Source organism: Temnothorax americanus, unplaced genomic scaffold (assembly GCF_048541705.1).
Source record: "Temnothorax americanus isolate GAGA-0224 unplaced genomic scaffold, ASM4854170v1 Scaffold14, whole genome shotgun sequence".
NCBI classification, from domain to species: Eukaryota; Metazoa; Arthropoda; class Insecta; order Hymenoptera; family Formicidae; genus Temnothorax; species Temnothorax americanus.
Window position 1 is genome coordinate 2,083,168 of NW_027509275.1, and position 23,823 is coordinate 2,106,990.

The window sequence follows — 23,823 nt, forward strand, 5'->3', positions numbered from 1 at the left end:
AATCTCGATGAATTTTACCTTGATTTTAATCTTGACCCTCACGAAGGTCTTAACTGGCAGTCACGCTCCGCCCATGCATTCATTTTACAGTAAATATATAGTCACAATTAGGTTAGCGTATTCAATACTCGTTTGCATACTCTATTTTTATGTCTTGATAACTCTAATCAATAATAAGCGACGACTACGTACGGTTTAAAAATTATTTTTTGTTTGTAACACTAATAACAGACCACCTCTCGTCGTATATTAAAATAAAACGCACACAAATAGTGACAGTTTTACATGCATTGTAAATAACTTAATTCACTGTAAATATATCAGAATTCCACGCTCGTGCCACGAAAAAATGTGCATTCGATAAACACGAGCAAACAATTTAAGATATGTACATCTTGAAAAATTTATGTATTTCAAAGTATCTTACAATTGTGTTAATGATACTGTATGAAATATCACACTGTAAAATATGTACATGTATATTTGAGAAATTAATATTAATACTAGTTGACGCTGATTTCTCGAGCACCTCCGGACGGAGTCGCTATGTAGAATGCAGGTGTGCCGGGATATCTATAAGTGAAAATATTTTAGTAGCATTTATATAAAATGGAGCAAAGCTTAACTTAATACAGACGGAAAGGATATTAACTTTGCTTTCATATGTTGAATTGCCTTATCCACCGCGTCCTTTCTCAATAAAGTTACGGTGCAACCACCGAAACCCGCGCCTGTCAAGCGGCTTCCTAACACGCCGTCTACCTCCCTGGCCGCCGAGACCAATGAATCAAGCTCCTTGGACGAGACCTCGTAATCGTCGCTCAATGAATCGTGACTTTCATTCATCAATCGTCCAAATTGCTGAAAGTCGCCTTTCTCAAGCGCCACCGCAGCGTTCAGAGTTCGTTGAATTTCCGTGACCACGTGACGAGCTCTTTTCACAATGCGATCGGACGCATTTCGCGATGTTAAGCCTAAAAACATGTTAGTCTGTCATGTATAGAGAAACGAAGAGTGGCAACCTAATCAATAAAATAAAATTCAGGCGAAGAACATTATAAAATTAAAGGATATATGTATGATGTACATAAAATCTTCTATCATTACCTAGGATATCATTCATATTTGCATCTCTCAAACTCTTCTTGCCCAACATTTTCGCGGCTTCGTAACAACAATCTCTACGCTCGCAATAGGCGCTCGAGCTCAGTTTGTGCGGTGCGTTCGAATTCGTTATGAGAAAAACGTAGTTGTCTATGTGCAGCATGGGTATTTGCTTAGTGACAAGATCGCGACAGTCGAGCAAAAGCGCGCAGCCTTCCTTGCCCATCGCTGAGATAAACTGGTCCATTATACCGCACGGCACTCCAGCAAAGTCATGCTCCGCTTTTTGACACGCTAAAGCCTATGTATAACATGTAAATACACCCATGTATAATATGTTTTTGATTAATTAATTAATGTTTTTTATTTGGGATTAATTAAAAATTATATAAGGTATAAGTAATTCTCAGTTGTGATACACGGATGAATGAAAAGATGAATGGACGGACGAATGGATGGATATTTCAGGATACAGAAAAGAGTTTCTTAGCCTTCGAAAGATTTTTACAAAGAATCTATTCAAATCTTAGATGCGCGCAATGAACAGAGATTTTATTTATAAACGCTATATTATTATGATGTGCTACTCGGTTTAAAATGATAATTATCAGTAGCACGTATTAGTTCTTTAAGAAATCACATATACATATATTACTTAATGTCACATTATATTATAACATACTGTTGGAAAAAAATACGAATATCGCTGAAAGATCGTATAGTTACCTTCTGCTCTGGTTTCTCCGGTTTTTTCCCGCTCAAGGTCTCCAAGAAGGTGTACGTCGCTACTTCTAGAGCCGCAGAACTACTAAGTCCGGCGCCTGCTGGCACAGTCGACACAATTACGGCATTAAACGCGGGTACGTCACCTAAAAATGTATATTAGTCAGTTGCGTTGTGTTCCAGGATTATCGTGATCGTCGATTTTGATTCAACTTTCTTGGTAAACGTTTTTTAACTGTGGATTTAATTGGGCTTCTGCTTCTTTCATTTCGTGATTCTAAATAAATTATGTGGAGGATCATGATAATTGAAGTCGCAAGTAACTTACAAATAAAATTGGCGATGCATCCTTTTATATAGTTCGCCCATTTTGGTTCTCCTGGTTTAATATCAGTTCGACTTCCAGCTTCAAATTCGAATTCGTTTGTAGCGCCGACTACGTCGTTCAAGGAAAGAACTCTGGTTTTTTTACCACCGTGAGACCTCCCGGCTATCACCGTGACCATCGGTAGCGCCTGGATAATTATTCCGAAATTATTAATTGTTTCGTTAACGATAATGATCTGCACGGTAAAGATTAATTCTTATATATAAAGCTATTTTATTGTAAAAATATCGTGCATACACACACACACATAGATATTTTAGCAGGAGATATGTTGGATATCTCTTATCGGTCAAAGTGTAGCAATTAATCTTTAAAGCGCACCAGAGTAGTGCAGGCAATTGAATTGACTGCAAATCTTATTTGCATTCTTTAGTTATGTAATCGACAGTTCAACGCGCTAAAAAAACACGCGACGATGTCACGTGGCCCATTGGCGCAAGCTGCAACTCCGTGATAATGATAATAATAATTAATTACAATCCATGTATAATTAATTATACGCTTCACATGAATTAAGATGAATTTCGGATGGTATTTAAATCTATACTTACGCTACACGATGCGGTTTTTTTCTCAAATATATTTATAGTACTTCGAGAGGATCGAGAGAGAACAGAAAAAGAATAAAGAAAAAAATAAAGATAACTTACGGGGGGAATTTATTTCGCGTTGGGCTTTTTATAAGTTTTTCACGTTTAGAGCAAGATAACAAATATTGGCGATTTTCGAGGGCGAGCACAGAGCGTATAAATGTTTTGCGTGCGCGATGCAGAGGATATTTTTACCATCGGCAGTACGAAGCCCTCGTTGTAGTCGGTGTGCTCGCCGATGAGATTAACGCGTCCCGGCGCGTACGCACAAACGGCGGCCTGTCCGCCGAAATTCTCGGCGAAGGCCCGCAACGCCTTCGCCTTAACGCTATCGACGTCGGGGAGCGATGCCGCCATGCCGAAATATCGTCCGGTTTTCGCACTTGAGATGCACGACGGAACGCGAAATCTACGGAGGAAGCGAGGGATTAAGCGGCGAGGTCGCAGATAATAAAGCAGCCGCGCGCGCGGCCGACAGTCGTGACGATACTGATGCTAATATAAATCTCCTTACGTGATTAGGGGACAGCAACGGCGTCGTTATCAGCGCAACCTTTGACTATGTGCCTCGATGTAGAAACTCCAAAGATACACCGGTGCTCTTTGCCTGCGAGTGTAATTATAAAATATGTTATTGCGTGTACAACTCTTAAATTATTGCACGATCTCGAGACATTACGTCTCTTAGGTCCAGTTTCACACAAGTGCGTCGGTTAACTTTTAATCTTAGATTAACTCACTCTTCGTCTCTTTAATAAGGGGGACGTTAGAATCTAAGATTAAAAGTTAACCGACACTTGTGAAACTCGGCCTTAACGCGCGCGTTGTCTAGAACGGAAGATAGAAAAAATATATAAAATTGTGTCACAGAATTATCTATGATAAATATATATATATAGGTATATTAATTTTTCGGAATATTATTTTTTATTTAAGCCATTCGTTAGATTTCTTATTATAAGGCCTGGCTATAAAATAATGATTAATAATAAGAAATAGGTGTTACATTATATTTATAAGTATTTAGACAGTTGTCACAACAGTAAGTACGGGATATCTACAACACGCCATTCGTTCGAGAGTGCGTGAGCGTTTTTTGGGAATATTAATTACCAATTCAAATTTTGCTCATATACACGAGCAATGATATAAAAATACAATTATTAGATTAAAATATTAATCATTTAACAGTTACTCTCGTACAATTAAAGTAATAAAATCTATCTTATTATATATATAATATTATGTATATTATATATATATATATAAAATATTAAATTAATATTGAATATTAATTACTAATTAATTAAAAAATGAAGGATTAAATATTTAATATAAAATAATTATTATATATAAAATTGATACCATATTACTAAAAAATATAAATATTATATGTATATTTTTTTAATTAATATTAATATTAAATAAATACACGCATTGAAAACACGTATACGCCACCAAATGCACTGTACGTATGTATGTACGTATGTAAAATTATAAAAAGAAATTTATACTGAAATAATCTCTCTCTCTCTCTCTCTCTCTCTCTCTCTCTCTCTGTGACGTGAATTATAAAGAAATAATCGGTTTTTAATAATATATATAGCATGTTCTCAAGTGTATATATATGTATACTATAAAGCGACATTTGATTTCCAGCGAACGCGATCCACACACAGTTGCGCGACTTTTACTACCACCAACCACCATTCCCGTTAAATGTGTCGCCAGCACTGACAACTGACAACAGTGACAACGATGCAGGCAGAGGCAGAGGCAGGTGTTCCCGTTGACGAGGCTCGGCTGACGTGTGTGTCGCGGCAATAAACCGATTTCCCCGGAAGGACTTATACTATGGAGACGCCGCGGTCAATTTAACACCAATATTCCGCGGAGAATGTGCCATGTCGGTCTCGGATCCTCTCATCAAGGAGCTGAAAGGTAATCCTGCCATCTCGAACGGGTCAGGTTAGACGGACGCCAAGGGGCTTTATGACTTTTATTCCCTTTCGTATACGCGATTTTTCTTTTCAAAATTATCCGGGTGTGCGTCATCAATTTTCAGTCATTAATTGTTCTAGTAATTTATTCACTTTTCTTTTTGTAAAAAAATATTGAGTAACTTTTGATGACACGACAAATATTGCTTTAGTTAATAGTGTTTTAATAGGATTATAAATGAAAAATGTTGAAGTTGCGTGCTGAGTGAAAAATGTTGAGTTTTTTAATTGATTAAAAATATTAGTCTTATCAATATATATCAATGTATTTATAAGGATATTGTAAATGACAGTGAATCATTATCATGTGTCAATAATATATCAAGTCATTATCTTCATATATTTTTTCCAAGAAACAAATAAAATGTATTTCTTTGCCAACGTTTTCAGATATACATAATATTTCTTCGTCGTCATTACTTTCTCGTTAATCATATTGACAAATTTTTTTTACCCCGTCTGTAAAAAGTAATGAGCGTGTGGAATAATCTTATGATATCTTTTCAGGATGGACTCGAAAGCTGATAGAACATACTAAGGAAATCACTGATGAAAATGAAGATCTGTGCCACTTTTGCAAGTGCTTGGAAAATTGCTTGCAAAAGGATTTACTGCCTCCTATCGATAGTGTTGGATACTTTAAGGTACCTTACGCATGGCACTGGTTAGAGTATGTCGCCGAGAAGAATTACAGGTGAAGCGACTTTCTTATTCCTTCTTTTCAATGTCTACGATTTCACGTATTGCCTGCTATTTAACAGTTAATGTGATTTCCAGTGGTTACAGTACGTTCCTCTTGGTAGTCGAGCAGGTGAAGCAAAATGCTAAGGTGCGTACACCTGCCGGGCGACTGCGTCTCCTGATAAGAACATGCCTCGTGCGAAGATGCCTTCACATGCCGGTAGAAATATTGGTGAGACGTCACGCCAAATGCGCTTAATCCACGTCCATTGGGCACATTTGTTAATTGGCCGTGGAAATTTATATCTTCAGAACAGAATACCAACTTTAGCTGCCGAGTTTTACAACTTGAATAGCATTTTGGGAGATGATATTCTACGAGAGATACTACTGTCCGTGCTATTGCAGTGCAGTAAATTTAACTTTAAACTGAATTTAAGAAATGCAGCTTTCTTAGACGACACCTGGCAAATGCCGAAATGTGCAGCATTGGAGCTGGTACCTTGCAAAAGTTTAGGCATCTCTGTATGGTAAGCGATTGTTGCGATAAGGAAGAAGGAGCCTTGTGCGAATCTTATTCGTTGCTATTGCAGTTTCACCAGCGACAAGGCATTAATTGTGAACGTCCACGAGAAATCGGTAGCCGCTGAAGATGTAAGAAAAAGATCTCTCTGAGTATCTAACTATTTAACTTTTTAAAATTGTAAATGCTTAATTGTTATTTACACGCTACATGCAAATCAGAATAAAGTCGAGATCGGAGATGTACTGGACGAGATAAACGAGAATGTCATCAATGGCGATAGTAAGGGAAAACTACGTAAAATTATGAAGAAGGCTAGTGGACGACCGATAATGCTACATATCATTAAGGTAATCTAGCAAATGACGAATAATAAAAGTATGTTATAAAAAAATAATTTATATAACGGATATATGATTGCTGTGTATTTTCAGCATTATACCAAAAAATCCTGTGAGCTTTATGAACCAATAGTGCATCTTATAAAAAATTCTGGTATCGAGAGCATGAGGTCCTTGATACAAATATCACGATTAGACCAAGTGGAAGGAGCCACTAAAAAAACTCAGATATCTAAATCAGGGAGTAAAACGTTAGGCAGCGGATTCTTCGTGAAATACTGCGGCTCTGTGCATGTCGGTGCAGAGGGAGACGTTAAGCAGATTGAGAAAGCAATTTGGCATTTATTGAAATCCGGAGAAGTAAAACAAGTGCCTGTGCGATTTGAATGCTTAGAAATTGGAATTGTAGTAACTCGAGAAGTAGACAATCAGGTAAATTAATAGAGCGCGATCACAGATTTAAAAGAATTATCGGAAGTTACAAATAGCTTCTATTTCACTGATTAAATTCAAGATAATTTAGGAAATATACGTAATATATATGCATTAAATTAAACAATATTCTTATTTTTTTTGTAGACAATATGCAAACAAAGTTATATGGAAATATCATCATGTGGACGTACTATTAATATTCCAGATTATTTCGCATTCATCGCAGGGTGAGTTCTATCAAATTAATGTTAGCATAGATATGTTTTAAAGTCATATGCGCATAATTTGCTTATGTCATCTATTATCATTTTCAGAGAAACAAATTGTAACGTGGCAACAAAATTTGATGCTTACATCTTTCATCATCGAAATGAAAACGAGGTCCAACAAATATTACAGAGTCTGGGACAAGGGTTTCAACGTACTCATTTTGCAGTATAAGCAATTTATGTGTATAATATGGATTTATTGAACTATAGAGCAAAAGAAACCTTATTATCTTCTTCATATTATTTATTAATAGTTTTCCTCAAATCTGTGAGACCAAAGAACTTAATAAAATCAAAGTTATCCATATTACGAATAATCAGTTTATTTTATTCGATAGCAATTATAATAATTTTTCTGACGTCTCTTTCGTATATTTTTTGTGTGCGCATCTTATTACATAATTATTATTAATATTATTGTTAATAATCACTCGTGCATATACTATCACAAAAAACCTAAGAGTGGACACGCCTGGGTTTTAAGTGAAACCCGCGCGTCCATTAGTCACAAAATGTGCATCTTGAACTACGTAGCCACGTCTACGAATATTTCCAATGGGTAACACGTCAGGTCTACGAATACCTTCAACGAGTAACACACCAGATCCACGAATGTTTCCAATGGATAACACATCACGTCCACGGTCGTCGACTCAGCCTTCCGAGATAATTTCCTATGAGAAACCAACAATTAAAAAACAAAATATCAAAAATATGCTTGTTACAGAACATTCAGCAAGAACACACATAGATACCATGTTACATAATTGACTATTGACTGTGGAAATTTTTGGGACTACAAAAATTAATATTGGATAGTTAACATTGTACATATGTATGTACGTTTCTTGCAAGAAAGCACTCGTATAAGCATAATATATATACTATTATAATTACAAAATTTTGTATTAAAAAAAAAAAGTTAAATTTATATTGTATTTAAAATTTAGAATTATGTTCTCGATTATAATCTATTGAAAAGTTAGAAAACAAATTGTCTACGTTTAGAGCGTAACAACTACTTAACAATAATAATAAAAATGAATTGATTGGAGCCAAATCGTGTTCGTGACCGCTCTCAGGTTTCTCTCTGCTATGTCTATATTGTCTTATTGTCTATGGTTATAACGCGACGTATGTGATTGCGCGGCGCGTGTCCTGTCAACGTCGTCGCCGTCGCCGTCGTCGGCTCGGTTCGGCTTGGCTGCCGGAGCCTCGGCAGCGTTCGGTAACGCTCGACCCTCTCGAATTAACGGAACACGGAATAGCGCCGGTGAAGCGCTGATGATCACGGGGGCACGGGGGATCGGCCTATCGGCTATCGGCCATCGACGGCTACCAAAACCAAACGCGAGAGCGAGTCTCTGGAACAGGCCGATCATCATCGACATCATCACCAGACAGGGACAGGGGTGGGAAAATGGCTGCCGCGGCGAACGTTGCACCGGAGAATCAGTACTTCTACGAGGATGTTGTCTATCGCATGGATAAACGGGGCAATATCGTCTACGGCATCGTCATGGAGAACGACGACTTGGACTTGTCTGAGGAGAGCAGCGACAACGAGGAGAACCTGCCGAAGCGCAAGAAGGGCGAGATCCGTATGATCTGGCATCCGTCCGGTGTCGAGGAGTTGGTCAACTGCAAAAAGGTATCTGCGTAATGATTTTTTGGGTTTTTTGGCAACGTGGATCGATCTCACTGCGATTCAGCAATCCAATGCATCACGATGTTACGCATCGTTTTTTTTGTACGATTTTTCGACTTATGAGTGTACACCTTTTGCACCTGTCATTTTCAACCGTGGGTTGCATCAGGATTTCAAATTAACGACGTTTAAACGGTGCCGTGCGTGGAGATTTTTATGACATATTGCTTCCAGGTTCATTTGGCCGATAGAACACTCATGCCTGGAGATGTGGTACGTAGAATGATCAAGGGAAAGGATACACAAAGGGGCTACTGCAGGGATGTAGAACTGACAGCCTGTGTACAGGTCATTGGTACCAAACAGGTTCTCACAGATATCAAAAGCGAAGACTTGATCCCATTGCAGGTATATCGATATCTCTATGGTAGACGGTAATATGTTGTTTACATACTGAAACACGCAGCTGTTATTTGTAGGAATTTGCGACAGATATGGCGGTGTGCATGGACTCCTGGGTCGGTGGCATTAGGATGACACATTTCAAATTATGGCTGGTAACGCCAGACGGGTCTAACTGTGTCATAAACGAGATGGATTCCTGCGTGTTGGGACAATTGGAAGAGGCACGAGATAGCGTAAGATTCGACATTCATATAGAACCCATATGTACATATATGTTTTTATGATCTATCGCTCATATGGGATTTAAACAATAAATCTATTTTTAGGATAATGATTTTCCACATCCGACTGAATTCTATCCTGGTCAGAGTCTATGGGGACCGGTTCACTGCTTAGAGGAGGCGCAATGGATTCAGTGCACAAAGGAAATGAAAGCGAAGAGAAAATTAAAACCTCAAAAAATAACCAAAGTGATTGTGGAAAAGGTGGAGACCGATTGGATTGGAGTACATTGGCAGTGCCGAGCATATTCGAAGGACGGTGCCTGGTCCGATCAGGCTCAACCAAAGTTCGTGGTTGAAGGTGAAGATCTGAAAAAGCTAAAACTGTTGAACGTATTCGAACCCTCGACGGTACAGGTCGGCAATCGTAACTTCTACGTCATTAAGGGCAATGAGAACGTTATTACCCGTGAGCAGTGGCGAAAGCAGCAAAGGGATATTTATCAAGTTCCTAAGCAAAGCCCAAAGAAGACGCGTCCGAATATCACGGTGACGAAGTTGATGGAAGATAAGAAGAAGGAGCAGAAAAAGGAAAAAACGTTTGGTCAACGATCGACGGAGGAAAACGGTCAAAGTAACGGCGTTCATTCTCAAGATACCATAAGCAACAATATTTTAATACCGCCCTCTCAACATGCTCAAAGCTCGGACGAGTGGGATACGGAAGATACGGGTTCGCAAAGTGACTCCGCTTCGGTAATTATTCGTCTTTCTTTTTCTCTGAATAAGAGAAGGAAATAAAGATATAGAAATATGTGTGCGCGCTTTGTAGGTCTCTAGCTGTTGTTCCAGCATGTCATCAGTGGGAAAGAAAAAGAAGGGTCCTGCATTGATGACGAAAGTGCTGAAGAAAAAGAAATTGCGAAAGGCAAAAAAGAAAGTACCGCCTGTTCCGTTAATTCCCGGGGCTAAGATAGTCGTAGAAACGTTGTCCACTAATACGAAAGCGAATGTGGTGTGGCAAGACGGCTCAGTAGAATTTGGTATTGATAATAACATAATTATATATGTGTAGACATTTGTTAGAGAAAAGGACAGATAATTACACATCATAGATGCACTTGAACGAAATATCTTTGTTTATTTTAAATATGAAAGAACGTATTGTTTAAATTATGTTTCAATATTTTCATTTATATTTATAATATCATTTATTTCTACGTTATTATAAGAAAAACAGTTTCAATTTTTGAAACAATTTCATAATGATGCTAAATGTCAGCTATTCTGTTTTAGGCATACCATCGACACAATTGTATCCAATTCATCACCTGGATGATAAGGAATTTTTCCCAGGTGACTTTGTTGTAGATCAAAAGGAAGAATCTAGAATGTATGGCGTTGTACAAAGTGTTGATCATCAAGGCCGTACTGCCAAGATAAAATGGTTCCGTACATATACTTCTAGTCAAAACCCAGAGTAAGTATTACAATAAAAACACTTTCTTATCTTTTTTATCTTATGTTACCTTAGAACTTTGCAATAGTTTTATTTATTCAGATTTTTGTATTAATATATATATATACATGTAACATAAATAACAAATGGAAGTATTGGACAAGAATTCTATCTTCTCTAAGTTTCTGGAACTTATAAATTAAACATAATATAAAATTATTACGAATAGAATTTTAAGAAATAAAATATTTTTTCTAATTTGCTATTAATTATTTTCCCAGACCGATCTTTCTGGAGGAACGGGAAGTGAGCGTTTACGACTTGAAGGATCATCCAGACTTTCAATACAGGCCGGGAACCTTGGTGATTCGAATAGCGAATTTCGAGGGCGAGGACGCCGGATGTACTGCTGGTCAAGTATTGGACAATTACCCAGAAGGACGAGTGAAAGTATGGTGGATTGATGATCATGTTAGCATGTGCTGGCCACAGGATCTCTACAAGGTCGGCGAGTATGATAGCGACGAAGGAGAGCTGTGGGATGATGTATCGTCTGACTCATCATGGGAAACGGAATTGGAAGATTGCTTTATCGCCGATAACGATGGTACCGAGCAGACGGAATTGGATAACATAAAACCGAAATTAGCCGCACACATTGAGAAAGCTAGAATCGCAATGTCAAGATTGGAAGAGATTTTTACGCAAAACCCATCCCTGCAAACAACAGAGGTAATGAGGAAACTACTCGAAGTCTACAAAGATTGCCGTTACATGGATAAATTGATGGGTACCACGTTCTTTCACGAATGCCACTTTCAAGGACTTCTCGAGCGAGTGAGAGAACGCGGCAGGGTAAACGTCGCGCAGCGCATGGCGGATCAAGTCACGAGACTCTTTACGCCTAAATCTGAATGCCCGGAAGAATTCATAGATAAAGATAATTCGAAAAAATCGAACGATGGCGATGATTCAAACGTAACAGAGAAACAGTTTGCCACAATTATCAACGAATCGGAGAATGATAATACTCCAAGTATCGAAAGCAATGCCAAAAAACAGGACGGCGAGGAAAGTGTTAATCGATTATTTATATGTCCCAATCCCAATCCCGAGGATTCCGGATTATATTCAGCGGAAAACTCGAAGAAGGAGTCGGGCTCGAGCGAGTCCAGCGGAGAATTTCTCATAAGTGAAGACGTTAATAATGTACCAGAGTGTTCGTCGACGATAAACGGTATGACTCCGCCCGAGAAGACGGAAGCAAACAAAGTGAAAAAAGTGCCGACGAGTCTGCCAACTTCTCAGAGCATCGGAACTTCACAAGTGTGCGTTAAACTGTGTAATTTGATAAAAGCGCAACTCGTTTTAGCGCATGCCGAGGTATCGAGGAGATTCGGTTTGGGAAAAATGTCGTTGTCGGACGCAGAGAAAACCTCGTCTCCGCGGAAAAAGCAAAAGGGCGAAGAGGAAGAACGTCTGGAAACGATGACGGATCCGTCCTGTTCTGTCGAGATTCCACCGACGGTTTATACCGAAGGCGAGGGCTTCTCTATTGAAGAGTCCGCGCCCGACAGTCATAAGTTCAAGCTGACCATGTTCCAGCCCACCGATATGAGTAACTTCTTTCGTACGGTATCCAAAGAATTGAAACTGCTAAAGAGTTCGCTCCCGCCGGGTGTCTGGGTGAAGGGATTCGAGGACCGTATAGATTTGTATTCTGTCATGTTCCGTGGCCCCGAAAAGACGCCTTACGAAGATGGCCTCTTCCTTTTTGATTTCCAATTGTCCGCCGACTATCCGGCCGCACCGCCTCTCTGTCATTATATCTCCTACTGCAGCGATCGGTTAAATCCCAATCTCTATGAAGACGGGAAGGTGTGCGTGAGTCTGCTGGGTACTTGGTCCGGTCGTGGCACAGAGGTGTGGACAAGCTCGTCAACTCTGCTACAAGTGATAGTTTCGATACAGGGTCTGATTCTCGTAAGTGAGCCGTACTTTAACGAAGCCGGATTCGAGAAACAGAAGGGCTCGCAGCAAGGACGCGAAAACTCGAGAATGTACAACGAGATGGTGGTGCTAAAGCTGGTACAGGCGCAGACTAAATTGTTGCTGTATCCACCGTCTGTATTCAAAGATATAATTATCGCGCACTTCAAAAAACATGCCGAGAAGTTGCTGCAGAGATTGGAGTTATGGATGGAGATATCTGAACAGCATAACAATCAGCATCCGCTGTCGCCAGTTACTCCCACCACGTTTAAAGAAATTGCAGATATTGGTATATAATATATTCTTTGGTATAGCATTTTATAGTACTTTAAATCTGGAATTAGATAATAAATTTTTATTTTATTTGTAGACGAAAGAGTATTGCCCGAATTTCCACTCATCCCGGCATCTCGAGGATTCTGCATAACTCTCCGCAAGACTCTAGCGACGTTCAAAGCTGTGCTCATTAAAAAATATATAATACAGAGGTCGGATGAATGGCAGGACAATGAGAACACCACGGAGTTAATGAACAATATTACAAATCAGTGCCAAGAAACGTCTGACAGTAAAACAGCAGAATCTAACGGGAGTAGTAGTAACAGCAATAGCAGCAGCAATACGCAAGAAAATAGCGAAAAGTCGACCTTAAATGGCAATCAATTCAAGGAAGCGATATTATCTTCCTCAACGAATAGTTTCGCCGCGGCGCCGAGCGAAACGAAAAAGAATACTTCGAGCCAAAACACCAGCTAGCCACAAGGTAAAAGTAAGCATAAGTCGAAATGCTTAGCCCGTTTAAATTATATGGCTGTTCGGTAATAAAAGAGATATAATTATATATATTAGAATGTGCATATACATATATATATCTCATATAGGATATTTCTTAAAGAGTACCCAATAATATTAAACATAGTGCCATTTCTTACCAAAATTGAGTCGAGAAGTCACGAACCATTTGTTTCCATATAATGCTTAATAAAGCAGTAATTATTGAGTAAAGTCAATCCAATCAGCGCCGTTTTTTTAGCTGGATGTCAGTGAGCTGCGTACCTGGTAGTGTAGCGCTCACGCGCACTACCGTGCGCGTCATTGACGTATATAATATATATATATGTATATTATGCACATTCTTTAATAACTTATTGCATACGGAATTTTGAATCATACACACACACACACACACTTGCGATATGTATCTGTTGATCGTATTTAATAACGATGCGATAATTCCTGACAAAAACTCCACGGCAGTTGTTAGAGAAATGTTTTGAGAATAACCACGAGAGAATAATCATAGCGCGATTATAGTTATAAAAAAAATTGCAACATGCGCACACGCACACGTACACGCACATACACGATTTCGTATACTATCTAGACGAATTGTAAAATTCACATTAATATCCGGCATCAACGTAAAAAGGGAAGAAAGAGAGACCTACGTAATACACTGTTCTCGCATTTAGTTCCGTACTTTTGAAGCGAAGGTATTATGCATTATCTGTGACAAATGAGAAGGTAAGTCGTCGGTAGCTCGTCTCAATCTAACAAACAATAAAGATATATATATATATATGTAGCGCGGAAATATGAGCGAAATTTACATTTCTGTAAAAAAAAGGAGAAAAGTATGGAAGATAAAGAGCAGTAACAATATGCTGAGCTAATGAGAGAAAATGCAATAGGATTTTAAAGGATTATAAATACGGTTAATTCTGCGCAGCTCAATTTCACGACCGCACCGATGATTATTATCGAAATCATAAATAGGTCGGTTAATCCTGTCGAGGTATGTCTCGAATGCCACCCAAGTATTACGAATATTCTCAAGCGAAATTACGAGGTGACTTTAATCGCAGGCGCGTAAGGCATAGCTTAGAAAAAAAATTAATATCTAGATGAGATCCTCCACGATGGCTATGGCCGGTATTATGAATTTTCTTAGTATAGCTTATGAAGGATAGATATTTAGAAAGAAATTCATTATCTTTACCGTCAGTCTCTTCCTTTACAGAGATTTTCCGGTCGTCGGAGATGGATTCTCCTTTCATTCCTATTATTTTTCGAGGTATATTTTCAAGGTATGGAAGGACTGATCTGAATGTTTTATTTGAGTACATTGTTCTAATAGTAATAATTACTTAATATGTTAATAGCTAAGGTGCACCGTAAACGGTATGTATGTATACAGTATTATTTATTTATTTTGTTTAGCCATTCGTACGTAACGTATCCCGAGGATATGTTTGGAAATTATTTCTTGTAGAACTACGTTTGTCATGATGCACATATAAAAAAAAAATAGTAAGATCAAAAGAATAGAAAAAAGCTCCCAGATCGATTTTCAGTTTAGAAAATCATAGTGCAAGACGCTGATGTGATATTCAAATGTTCGTCAAAAATTTTTTTTCCTTTTTGTCTCTTGCTTTTCTTCTTTCATATAATCTTTCAGTCGCGGAAGAAATGCGTATAAATTCTTACTGTCGTTCAATTGATTATCGAGCTTTCAAAACGTTGAATTTCCTACGCGTCTTCGCTTAGTGAAAGACGGAAAGGAATGTTCTTCGAGAAATTTACGGTGCTGACGACTAAAGTTATTAGAAAAGACACAGAGAGAGAGAGAAAGATGTCTTCGGTCCTTGTTATGATTGTTAATGAGTATATGCTGATAGGAGCGGAAAAAGGCGCGTTGAAGTCGCCGAAACGTGAAACGGAATTTGGAATGCCTTATTGTATATGTGCCAGTTATATTTATATTAATTACGGTAATTATATCCATGAGTTGCGTTCGAAGTTTATATTTCACGTCTCATTTCTTCGAAGGGAAAAAAGAAAGAGAAACTTGCAAGCGCGTTAGGGGCCGCCAGAATGTGCTGAATTACTACAATCACATCGATGCTAACTTCCCAAGCGTAAAACACGCGAAAAAGAATGTATTCTAGTCTAACGTGAAGTGTGTATGGCGGATTTAGCTTTTTATTTAATCTGCTTTTTTTTAATTTATTTATTTGAACGGTGTTTTTTTTCCCGCTCCTCCCCATCGCTTTTTTGTTCATTGCCATTCGTCATATATAAACTCCTGCACATATTAAATTTATAATTATTATTCGTGATTGTTTTCTTTAATGAAATTATTGTTTATTACGCTTTTCGCAAAATTCCAGTTTGAAGGCACACATACATACACACATTCGTTAAGCTCAATTCGTTATTTCATCGACCTACCGCATTGGCATCGATCTAACAATAATTGCAATAATTCTGTAATAATTTGCTGTAGATGTAATTCAGTTTCCTTAATTTGGATCAATAAAAGATCATAAAAGGATGAACGGATTTTGGAGTGTCCTGTATGACCTGTATCCTTTACCGGATGTAGACATTACAAATCCTTGATCCCGCTACCTCACTTTTATTTCGATATACAATAATTCGATAAGAACATACCTTAATCATATTTATTGTACGGTACAATACAAATTTAGAATCTTAAGCTATAATAGATAATTAGAAAATTTTCATTCTTTTATAGAAGTTATATTAATTAACATAAAAATCATTGAAGTTTGCTATAACATTCGATGCGTCACAGTAAATGCAACGACAGATTGATAGACTGATTCCCAATGTTCTACTTTTGCACGACGTTGTCTTAGGAACGGGAATATCCGTAAATGAAAAAGTGTATCTCTCTCACTATCTTAAAACAGATAAGCTGTACACTCAGCTATCTCTTATCAAAGGTGTGATTCAGTACGCGTTGCGTAGACATTGTACAGTTAACTACGACAGCGATTCGATCCTGTTCTTTCGTTATTCCATTTATCGACTTTTTTTCTGGGAGAGAAAATGTGGTCGAAAAAATTTGTGTGCTATTTAACTATAGCTTTACGTAAGTAAAACATGATTTCAATTTTACACGGAAAGAAAAAAGTGTCGATACATTCATCTGCAGTCGACGATAGGCGTTCCACTTTTCATGTCATTGCACCATAGAAACCGTCGCTGATCGATTAGAAATAATTATTGAATTTTATCGGGATGATAATGTAATCGTCTGTACCATTATCTTAAACGAGAATTTAATCATTTTTCACCAAATATAATGCGATGATATCACAATCATTATTTTTATATCTTTGTCAATAAATTTTAACGTAACATTACACGCGACACAGCATGTAACAAAAAGTCAGATTCCATGAAAATGAATTAATCTTTATTTCGCTTTTGAAAACAACGCCGAACAGTTTTAATGGGCATATTCCTGGAGGAAGTCGAGGCTAGGCGCAAAATTTTGAGGGGCCGCAAAACGATAACCAGACGTTATTACAGTAAGTCTATGATAGTAATGAAAGTAGATGCGGCATGTAATTGAGATCAAAAGCCTGAATGCTCGTTAAATCATTTTCAGGAGGTACAGCTATACCGGCCTGGGCCATAACACTTTTAACGGGTATCGGCATGCTATTGCTCGGCGGCGGACTTTACGCGTTGCTACAGAAATTCGTGGTAGACGCCGCGGACACTGGGGAGAGTCATTCCTATCAACCTGCGTTGCAGCTGGAAAGTTGAATTAGTTTCCCCCACAGAATCCCCAATATGATCATTTATCACCGTATTGAATAATCGACGTCGTAAATTATATTATTAATGCATGTAGAATTTTAGAAGAAAACTTTTTGCAGAAACACAGTGATGTTATGTTCTCGCTTTATTAATCTATGCAGGATCGTCCACTCATTCTCTTAATCTCCTAACAGGTAATATCAAATTATCGATTACCATCGTTCATCTTATATCAACGACCAATTGTATTTATTATTATTACATATGTTCATATCGTGTTTTTCAAGCGCGAAGAAAACGCGTTGCGGTCCGTGTTGCGATATACTTACAATTCTAATCGTTTGTTACTAAACGCGGCAATTTCTTATCAACCTTATCATTATCGTCGATTATTGGTAAATATGTAATTCTCGTTTGGAGTACGTTTAGATTATTCAAATTCACATATACATTGCATTATATATATATAATTAAATGGTATGAAAAGAGAAGTCTATACAGCTTAGAATTCTCTACGATGATACTTGTCGGGATCGAAGTATGATGTAACTACAACACGGTTATTAAACTTTCGGCCCGTGAGAGTCTGTTGCGCTTTTTGGCAATCGATCACGCTATTGAATTCTACGAACACCTGTAACGAAATAAAACGTGGTAAATAATATGTAGGAGCTTCATATCGATATTAAGCGTACCTTGCCGCATCCAGGAACGTCAACACCTTCGATGGGTCTAGGAATCTCCACAGATCGCACCACACCGTATTTATTACACTCTTCTTTGATGTCCTCGAGGATATCCTCGTATTCTTCTTCCTCCATTAGTTCCTCAGGCGTGACCATATTGAGCAAACAAAGCACCTGAAAGGTATTGTACAATTATTAAGTTCGATCGCAAAATCATTATTTTCCGAGAACAATTTCGTTTGAGTTAGCTCTCACTTCGGTCGCAGGTCCGCTAGTGCCAACCATTGACAGACCAGGCACTTGAATTTGTACTGGAGCTTGTGCGCCTATCATAGGATTCTTAGCACCCACGCTAGCACGTTGCACAATTAATTTCTTGTCTCCCAGCTGCATCCCGTTCAATCCGGCGATTGCCTGGTCGGTCATTGAGACGTCTACATATTCACAGAATGCATATCCCTTGGAGAGACCGGTTGCGGAATCCTTTACTAGATTGAACGCTCTCAGTTGTCCAAAGCTCATCAACAGCTCCTTCACCTGTATCATCGTGAAAAATGTTACTCCTTCATTCGCACACAACATATTGTTTAAATTTATAAAATTATAGACTGTGCAACTCTGATATTAATCAATCGTTAAAATTTTACATCCTTTTGTCACATGTGATTAGGAACAATCAAATTTTGCATTTATGAAATTAAGCAAGATTAATCGGTAAAGTTTTATTCTATCAAATCACATCGTCAAAATGAAATAAGGATTTTAAAAGAATATTTTTACAATAGCTTTTTAAAGAAAAAGAGAAAAGATATTACACCAATTAGTGACAAAATAAGGTAATTTAATTGGATCTCCAAATACTTCTCTACAGAAGAATTTTTTAGAAAGAAAGTTGCATCGTCCAGATATTGAGAAAAACGAAATATGAATGCATAGATATTCTTGCGTATCTTAATCACTCTTTCCTCGGTGGCAACTCCTTACACATCACCCTCACGTCCGACAGAACAATTTCCGCTTAATTGTGCTCCGGCGTCATTCCTTACATCGCTCGTTATTTCGAACGCCGATCTTCGTCTTTGATTTTAATTATAATATATATGTATTAAATTTACTTACGTCTCCACGGGCTGGGAAACTGAAAACTCAAAACTTGAGATAACAGCATGTTGCTTTCGTTAAAGAATTTCTTTCAGTTCTGAATTTCTTTCGCATTCTACATCCGATAGTTACTAATTACTCGGCACGATTTAGTTGATCAAGCAACATGCTTTTATTGATGTGAAACTATTGAATCAGAGAACGCACCATTGGCACAGGAGAACCGAGAACACATCGAGGAAGGGGGGCTACAAAATTGTCGCATAAACCCAATGTACGAAGGCAATGAGAATGGTATAAGTACTTGCCTCGAGGGACTGGGCTTAGCCTCTCTCCAGGCAGTGTGGTATTTTGTCATGTTCGGTAGTAGTAGTAGTGGTAGAAGTAGTGGTAGAAGTAGTGGTAGTGGTAAGCGAATGCTTTTGATCGGCACGACCCTAAGCTAAGAAATGGGGAGAAAGGGTACTGGTATCAGTCCACAGTTTACTACATAATAACGAGACGTTCATATTCTTTTTCTTTTTTACTCTTTTACGAGTTTAAACATAGTCCATTTGTAAGAATACCGTTTTATATTTAACTTCCTAATATCCAATAAAATTGCCGTTTCTTTTTTTTTTACTAGTTTCCGTTTTTCTTTGCATTGTCATTTTTTTTGCAAGTTTTCAATGCATTGATATATTCGAAGATCATTCGTTCGCGGTAACCTGTAATAACGAGGCACAAGACGAGACGTGCAGTAAAGCCTGAAAAGCCTGTAAAAAGAACAGCTGCAAAAAGGAAAAGGTATTTCCTGAAAAGAATATATACCGGAGAACTTGGAGCTGTTACCAGATGCACATAAAATTATGTGTTGACCCTGTAATCCCAAAAAAAGAAAGAAAAAGAAAAAAACTTCTGCTACATGTAAAAACGTTGATCTTATGCTTTTCTTGCAGACCTAAAAAGAACCTAAAAAAGATCCTTCTTTGCAACACGTATCATTGCTGCACGAAAGTGGACGGCTCTGTAAAGGCATTTCAAATTGGAAATAGAAGTCATAAAACAGCTTTAAAGAGCTTTGTTCAAAACGTCGCACGTATCTCTATTTTATTTATTTTTGCATTTCAGACAGAATTGAAAACGCGAATGATCGTCTATTTCCTTTAATCGATTTATTTCATAGTCGGAACAAACTCTTTTCCCCCTACCCCTTTCCTGTTGGCTTTCCTAAAAAAAAAGACTGCCTAGATTTGAGAGACTCGTATCTCCTCGTGATGGACTGGGTCCGCGATGTGCCTAGAAAGGCTGTAAGAGAGAGAGAAAGAGAGAGAAAGGATAACCGTTGATGCGACTGCATACCCCACCTAAATAAATGCTGTAACGCCACTAATGTTCCCTAAACTAAATATGCCACATTGGAGAGACGACGAGATGCGAGGAGTAATAAAGAAGCTCCACAAGAAAAACGAGAAGCGGATCTTCCGAAGATAAAACACAAAAACGAGATGGGAGCCACAACGTCCGAGTAACGAATCTCTACCTAATGAGGAACCTAATCGACGCCGAAATCTTGATGGAAACGCATACATACCTCTGTTGAACTTGAGAGTTGGAGGTTCTCGGTCGTTTGTGTTTATGTGAGTGCACTCACTGCTAAATAGCTAAATACCTATATTATAATTTAGTCCTTTGAGGGTAACTTGTAACGCAACACAGAATTAGCATGCGTGCGTCCCCATGCTAATCCTGTGCCGTTGCGACATCGCGATGCAATTTTTCGTCGATCATTGAAGCCGATTCTCTCGATTGACCAAAAGTTTGTGCCACTGTCATTAGTAATGCAATTCAGATTAATTGCGATTGATCAGAATGGGCGTCAATGGAGAAGAACTGCATCCAAAGGTGTGCGATAAATAAAATTATTTCACGGATTTGCCGGCATACCTGTTCCTCATTCAAATAATTTGGTAAACCACCAATGAAGATCTTGTGCGGCGAATCTAAAAGAGATATATAAGCAGAATTAAAATAAGCGCAAATTATATCATCAAGCGGTCATGCAATATTATTAAAAGATAAGAAAAATGTATGTTTAAAACATACCAGGAACCGTACCTGGCACGTTCATGCTTGGATTATCGGTCATTCCCGGCATTGGCTGATAATCATGCGGCCTTCTTATCTTCAGGCTCTGCCCTTTGAAATTTATGCCATCGAACGCCATAGCCTGCGTGGTTTCGTCAATCGATCGGAACTACATTTCAAAAAGAGAAAGAACGAATAAAGAAGTGTTGCTGGTACTTAAATTACTGATCGGCATAACTAATAAAAATTTATAATACATGTGCACATCATATCTCTGAACGACGTGTAAAAAGTATACAGAGATATATCTGATATGTGCACGTGATAAGTTATACCTCCAAAAATGCGAAATTTTTGTCTAAATTAATTTGACACGCCAATACTGGATTTCCAGCAGCTTGCGCAAGTCCGGAAAGATGCATCTGTTGGTTAAAGAACTCCATCATTTCCTCCTCAGTGACGCCGAATGGAATGTTTCCTACGTAAAGTCTTCTCGCTTGACGAGTAATGGTGCTACCGACTACGGGTACAGCTGCCTGAGGTGTGTCCGCTACAATATTCGCAGGTATCTGACCAGCCGCTTGCATAGCCTTGTACTGTACAGACCAAACATATACATGTACATATACGTAGATGCTTAGCGTTAAAAGTAATTTCGAGAGTGGATCCGATAGCAAGTAATCTTGCCTGCAAAGGAGTAATATGTTCAAAACCAGGCGGCGGCACATCCCAATACAAAGACGGTTTTCTTCTCCTGGAGCTGCGACTCTTCTTCGGCGAATTACTCCTCTTCCTGTCTCTGCGATCTTTGGAGCGAGAACGGGAGCGCTTTCTGCGATCTCGACTGCGCGATCGGTGCCGCCTGTCGCGATCCCTATCTCGATCTCTGTCTTTGTCCCGATCCTGTCTATCGCGCTCTAGATATAAAAGTAAAAAAAAAAATCGGAGCATAGCATCATCGTCGTCCATATTACATAACACTAAATACAGTTGATTAAATTCACTTGTAAGTCAGTTACGTATGTATTACTAGGTTTTACATCAAATAAGGACAATGTTTAAATGATATACAATGAAATTAGTGGACAATATATTCTCAGCAAGTGCTGATATACTTGTTGAAACGCGGATACTTCAAGTCATGCGAATTTGTTGTGACGCAAACGCGATAGAAAAACTTAAACAACAAATTTGACATTTAAACAACGAGGACCCTCCCCCATCTCGAGAATCAATCGTTGGAACTGTTTACTAGCTTGTATTCAGCCATTACGTATCGCAAACAGATCGGCTGGCGAGTTAATAACGCGGGAAGTTGCGTCGCGGCGGCGCGTCTGACAGCGGGACGCGCCAACTCGTCAAATCGCTCACCTCCGTTAAAATCTTCGCCCATTCTTGACGTGCTAATACTTGGCCCGAGAGAACGCGCGACGCTGAAATATAACAAAATCCAGGAACGTCAACTACTTCTAAACGAATCTCCTCTTCCAAAATGGCGTGCGGAGTGCGGAGTGCGGAGTGCGGACTGCGGAGTGCAGGGACATAAGAATACATAGACGTAGCACAAGGTGCCATAATAGAGTCCTAAATAATAAGAGAACCGGTGGCTCGCTTGCTGATTGGCTGACCGCGGCCACCAATCAAAACCGAGAGAATTGAGAATTGGGAATTGAAAATTGGGAATTAAGAATTGAAAATTGAGAATTGAGAATTGAGAGAATAGAGAATTGAGAATTGGGAATTGACCACGTCGTCAATTGATTTAAAATATAAATATCTGATTGGTTAAAACTCCAGGCATCGGGGGCTGTGAGTGGCTGTGGTCAATCGCTGCGGTCAAACGGGACGCTCCCTTCTGCTTACGGGGCCCGATTCTCACGAGAAACGTATGCGCAAACTCTAACAGAAAGGCTGCAAATTGATTGGCTATCGCACAGTTTTTAGCCAATAAGCTTGCAGCTTTTCTGTTAGAGCAGAGTTTACGCATACGTTTGTCGTTAGAGAATCGGGCCCCCGATTGGCTTCAGGGTGCCATTACATGGAGCGCGGAAACGCGGAAACGCGGAAGCGCGGAACAGAATAGTAACTAGATTCCGCGTTTCCGCGAGTTGAGTCCCGCACGTTTGAACGGAAAAGCGGAATCCGCTATTATCGTGTATGTATGTATGTATGGCTGCGTTTCGATATTCACTGCCAGTACTTAACGCAGCCTATGTATGTACCCTGGCTTGCATAAGATATACTTCATAATAACCATCAACATGATGTTTGGATCTATAATATTATACTGCCACTTTTATTAAATAATAAAGTAATCGAAGAGTATGTGTAAAAGCTTTTTTTTCAATGTGATTAAACAGCTCCGAAATTTGATGGAGTATACTGTATCCGCGTTGACAACGGATTTTGACGCGTTCGTTCCGCGAGTTTGTTTCTCCTTATATTACATGGAGCACAATTTGCGCGGAAAAGCGGAACAGTATAGTGACAAATAGACATTTGTATTCATTTCTTAAAATTGTGTTCACTTAATTCATTGCAATTTTTATTAATATGCTTATCTTTTCAGCTTATCTATTGAATACAAGCATTTTAATCAATAAATACCGTTAAAA

General features: G+C 38.6%; 6 protein-coding genes and 1 pseudogene across 14 annotated transcripts in view; 4 read left to right on the forward strand and 3 right to left on the reverse strand.

Moving 5' to 3' along the window:
* The window catches only part of LOC143894637 (sodium-independent sulfate anion transporter), a 153,381-nt gene extending 148,777 nt beyond the window's left edge, over positions 1-4,604 (forward strand). For all 7 annotated transcript variants that reach the window (XM_077401082.1, XM_077401086.1, XM_077401081.1 and 4 more), the window contains one exon: positions 4,465-4,604. In XM_077401082.1, the coding sequence (XP_077257208.1) occupies positions 4,465-4,598 (134 nt within the window). In that variant the 3' untranslated portion in view covers positions 4,599-4,604. The remainder of the gene's footprint in view (positions 1-4,464) is intronic.
* LOC143894650 (galactokinase) lies at positions 394-3,207 on the reverse strand. The gene is made up of 6 exons (XM_077401123.1): positions 3,001-3,207; positions 2,156-2,342; positions 1,831-1,973; positions 1,108-1,405; positions 653-974; positions 394-573 (listed from the first exon to the last, which is right to left on the reverse strand). The coding sequence occupies exons 1-6, from the start codon at positions 3,160-3,162 to the stop codon at positions 504-506; spliced, it is 1,182 nt and encodes a 393-aa protein (XP_077257249.1). The 5' UTR covers positions 3,163-3,207; the 3' UTR covers positions 394-503.
* Positions 4,542-7,361, forward strand: LOC143894645 (uncharacterized). Its single transcript, XM_077401115.1, has 9 exons — positions 4,542-4,746; positions 5,313-5,499; positions 5,583-5,718; positions 5,799-6,016; positions 6,080-6,140; positions 6,231-6,359; positions 6,444-6,782; positions 6,930-7,012; positions 7,100-7,361. Exons 1-9 carry the CDS (start codon positions 4,710-4,712, stop codon positions 7,224-7,226), a joined length of 1,317 nt encoding a protein of 438 aa, XP_077257241.1. The 5' UTR covers positions 4,542-4,709; the 3' UTR covers positions 7,227-7,361.
* A 977-nt stretch (positions 7,362-8,338) lies between these two features.
* Positions 8,339-16,117, forward strand: LOC143894634 ((E3-independent) E2 ubiquitin-conjugating enzyme). 2 transcript variants are annotated; one of them, XM_077401072.1, is made up of 8 exons: positions 8,339-8,705; positions 8,937-9,110; positions 9,182-9,340; positions 9,434-10,084; positions 10,161-10,371; positions 10,625-10,808; positions 11,069-13,068; positions 13,150-16,117. In XM_077401072.1, exons 1-8 carry the CDS (start codon positions 8,475-8,477, stop codon positions 13,533-13,535), a joined length of 3,996 nt encoding a protein of 1,331 aa, XP_077257198.1. In that variant the 5' UTR covers positions 8,339-8,474; the 3' UTR covers positions 13,536-16,117. The 2 variants fall into 2 exon arrangements, with proteins under 2 accessions (XP_077257198.1, XP_077257199.1); XM_077401073.1 differs by lacking the exon at positions 8,339-8,705 and having other exon boundaries at positions 8,969-9,110; positions 9,195-9,340.
* A 421-nt stretch (positions 16,118-16,538) lies between these two features.
* On the forward strand, positions 16,539-18,018 carry Hoka (membrane protein hoka). The gene is made up of 3 exons (XM_077401143.1): positions 16,539-16,677; positions 17,036-17,119; positions 17,200-18,018. Exons 1-3 carry the CDS (start codon positions 16,635-16,637, stop codon positions 17,358-17,360), a joined length of 288 nt encoding a protein of 95 aa, XP_077257269.1. The 5' UTR covers positions 16,539-16,634; the 3' UTR covers positions 17,361-18,018.
* Positions 17,649-22,739, reverse strand: U2af50 (U2 small nuclear riboprotein auxiliary factor 50). Of its 2 annotated transcripts, none has more exons than XM_077401119.1 (8): positions 22,580-22,739; positions 21,896-22,125; positions 21,544-21,804; positions 21,239-21,377; positions 21,068-21,123; positions 18,296-18,577; positions 18,050-18,214; positions 17,649-17,988 (listed from the first exon to the last, which is right to left on the reverse strand). In XM_077401119.1, the coding sequence occupies exons 1-8, from the start codon at positions 22,599-22,601 to the stop codon at positions 17,857-17,859; spliced, it is 1,287 nt and encodes a 428-aa protein (XP_077257245.1). In that variant the 5' UTR covers positions 22,602-22,739; the 3' UTR covers positions 17,649-17,856. The 2 variants fall into 2 exon arrangements, with proteins under 2 accessions (XP_077257245.1, XP_077257246.1); XM_077401120.1 differs by having other exon boundaries at positions 21,227-21,377; positions 22,580-22,616.
* LOC143894662 (uncharacterized) lies at positions 18,616-21,061 on the reverse strand (annotated as a pseudogene).
* Positions 22,740-23,823: the final 1,084 nt, after the last annotated feature.

Coding starts and splice junctions, on each gene's coding strand:
- LOC143894650 (XM_077401123.1), bottom strand. CDS start 3,162: ATGGCGGCATCGCTCCCCGACGTCGATAGCGTTAAGGCGAAGGCGTTG. Junction 1,974..2,155: donor ATGCATCGCCAATTTTATTT/GTAAGTTACTTG, acceptor ATACATTTTTAG/GTGACGTACCCGCGTTTAAT. Junction 975..1,107: donor AAATATGAATGATATCCTAG/GTAATGATAGAA, acceptor ACATGTTTTTAG/GCTTAACATCGCGAAATGCG.
- LOC143894645 (XM_077401115.1), top strand. CDS start 4,710: ATGTCGGTCTCGGATCCTCTCATCAAGGAGCTGAAAG. Junction 5,719..5,798: donor ACATGCCGGTAGAAATATTG/GTGAGACGTCAC, acceptor TTATATCTTCAG/AACAGAATACCAACTTTAGC. Junction 6,360..6,443: donor TAATGCTACATATCATTAAG/GTAATCTAGCAA, acceptor GTGTATTTTCAG/CATTATACCAAAAAATCCTG.
- LOC143894634 (XM_077401072.1), top strand. CDS start 8,475: ATGGCTGCCGCGGCGAACGTTGCACCGGAGAATCAGTACTTCTACGAG. Junction 8,706..8,936: donor AGTTGGTCAACTGCAAAAAG/GTATCTGCGTAA, acceptor TATTGCTTCCAG/GTTCATTTGGCCGATAGAAC. Junction 9,341..9,433: donor TGGAAGAGGCACGAGATAGC/GTAAGATTCGAC, acceptor ATCTATTTTTAG/GATAATGATTTTCCACATCC.
- Hoka (XM_077401143.1), top strand. CDS start 16,635: ATGTGGTCGAAAAAATTTGTGTGCTATTTAACTATAGCTTTAC. Junction 16,678..17,035: donor CTATTTAACTATAGCTTTAC/GTAAGTAAAACA, acceptor AACGCCGAACAG/TTTTAATGGGCATATTCCTG. Junction 17,120..17,199: donor GATAACCAGACGTTATTACA/GTAAGTCTATGA, acceptor AATCATTTTCAG/GAGGTACAGCTATACCGGCC.
- U2af50 (XM_077401120.1), bottom strand. CDS start 22,601: ATGGGCGAAGATTTTAACGGAG. Junction 21,378..21,543: donor AAAATTTCGCATTTTTGGAG/GTATAACTTATC, acceptor TTTGAAATGTAG/TTCCGATCGATTGACGAAAC. Junction 18,215..18,295: donor CTAGCGGACCTGCGACCGAA/GTGAGAGCTAAC, acceptor AATACCTTTCAG/GTGCTTTGTTTGCTCAATAT.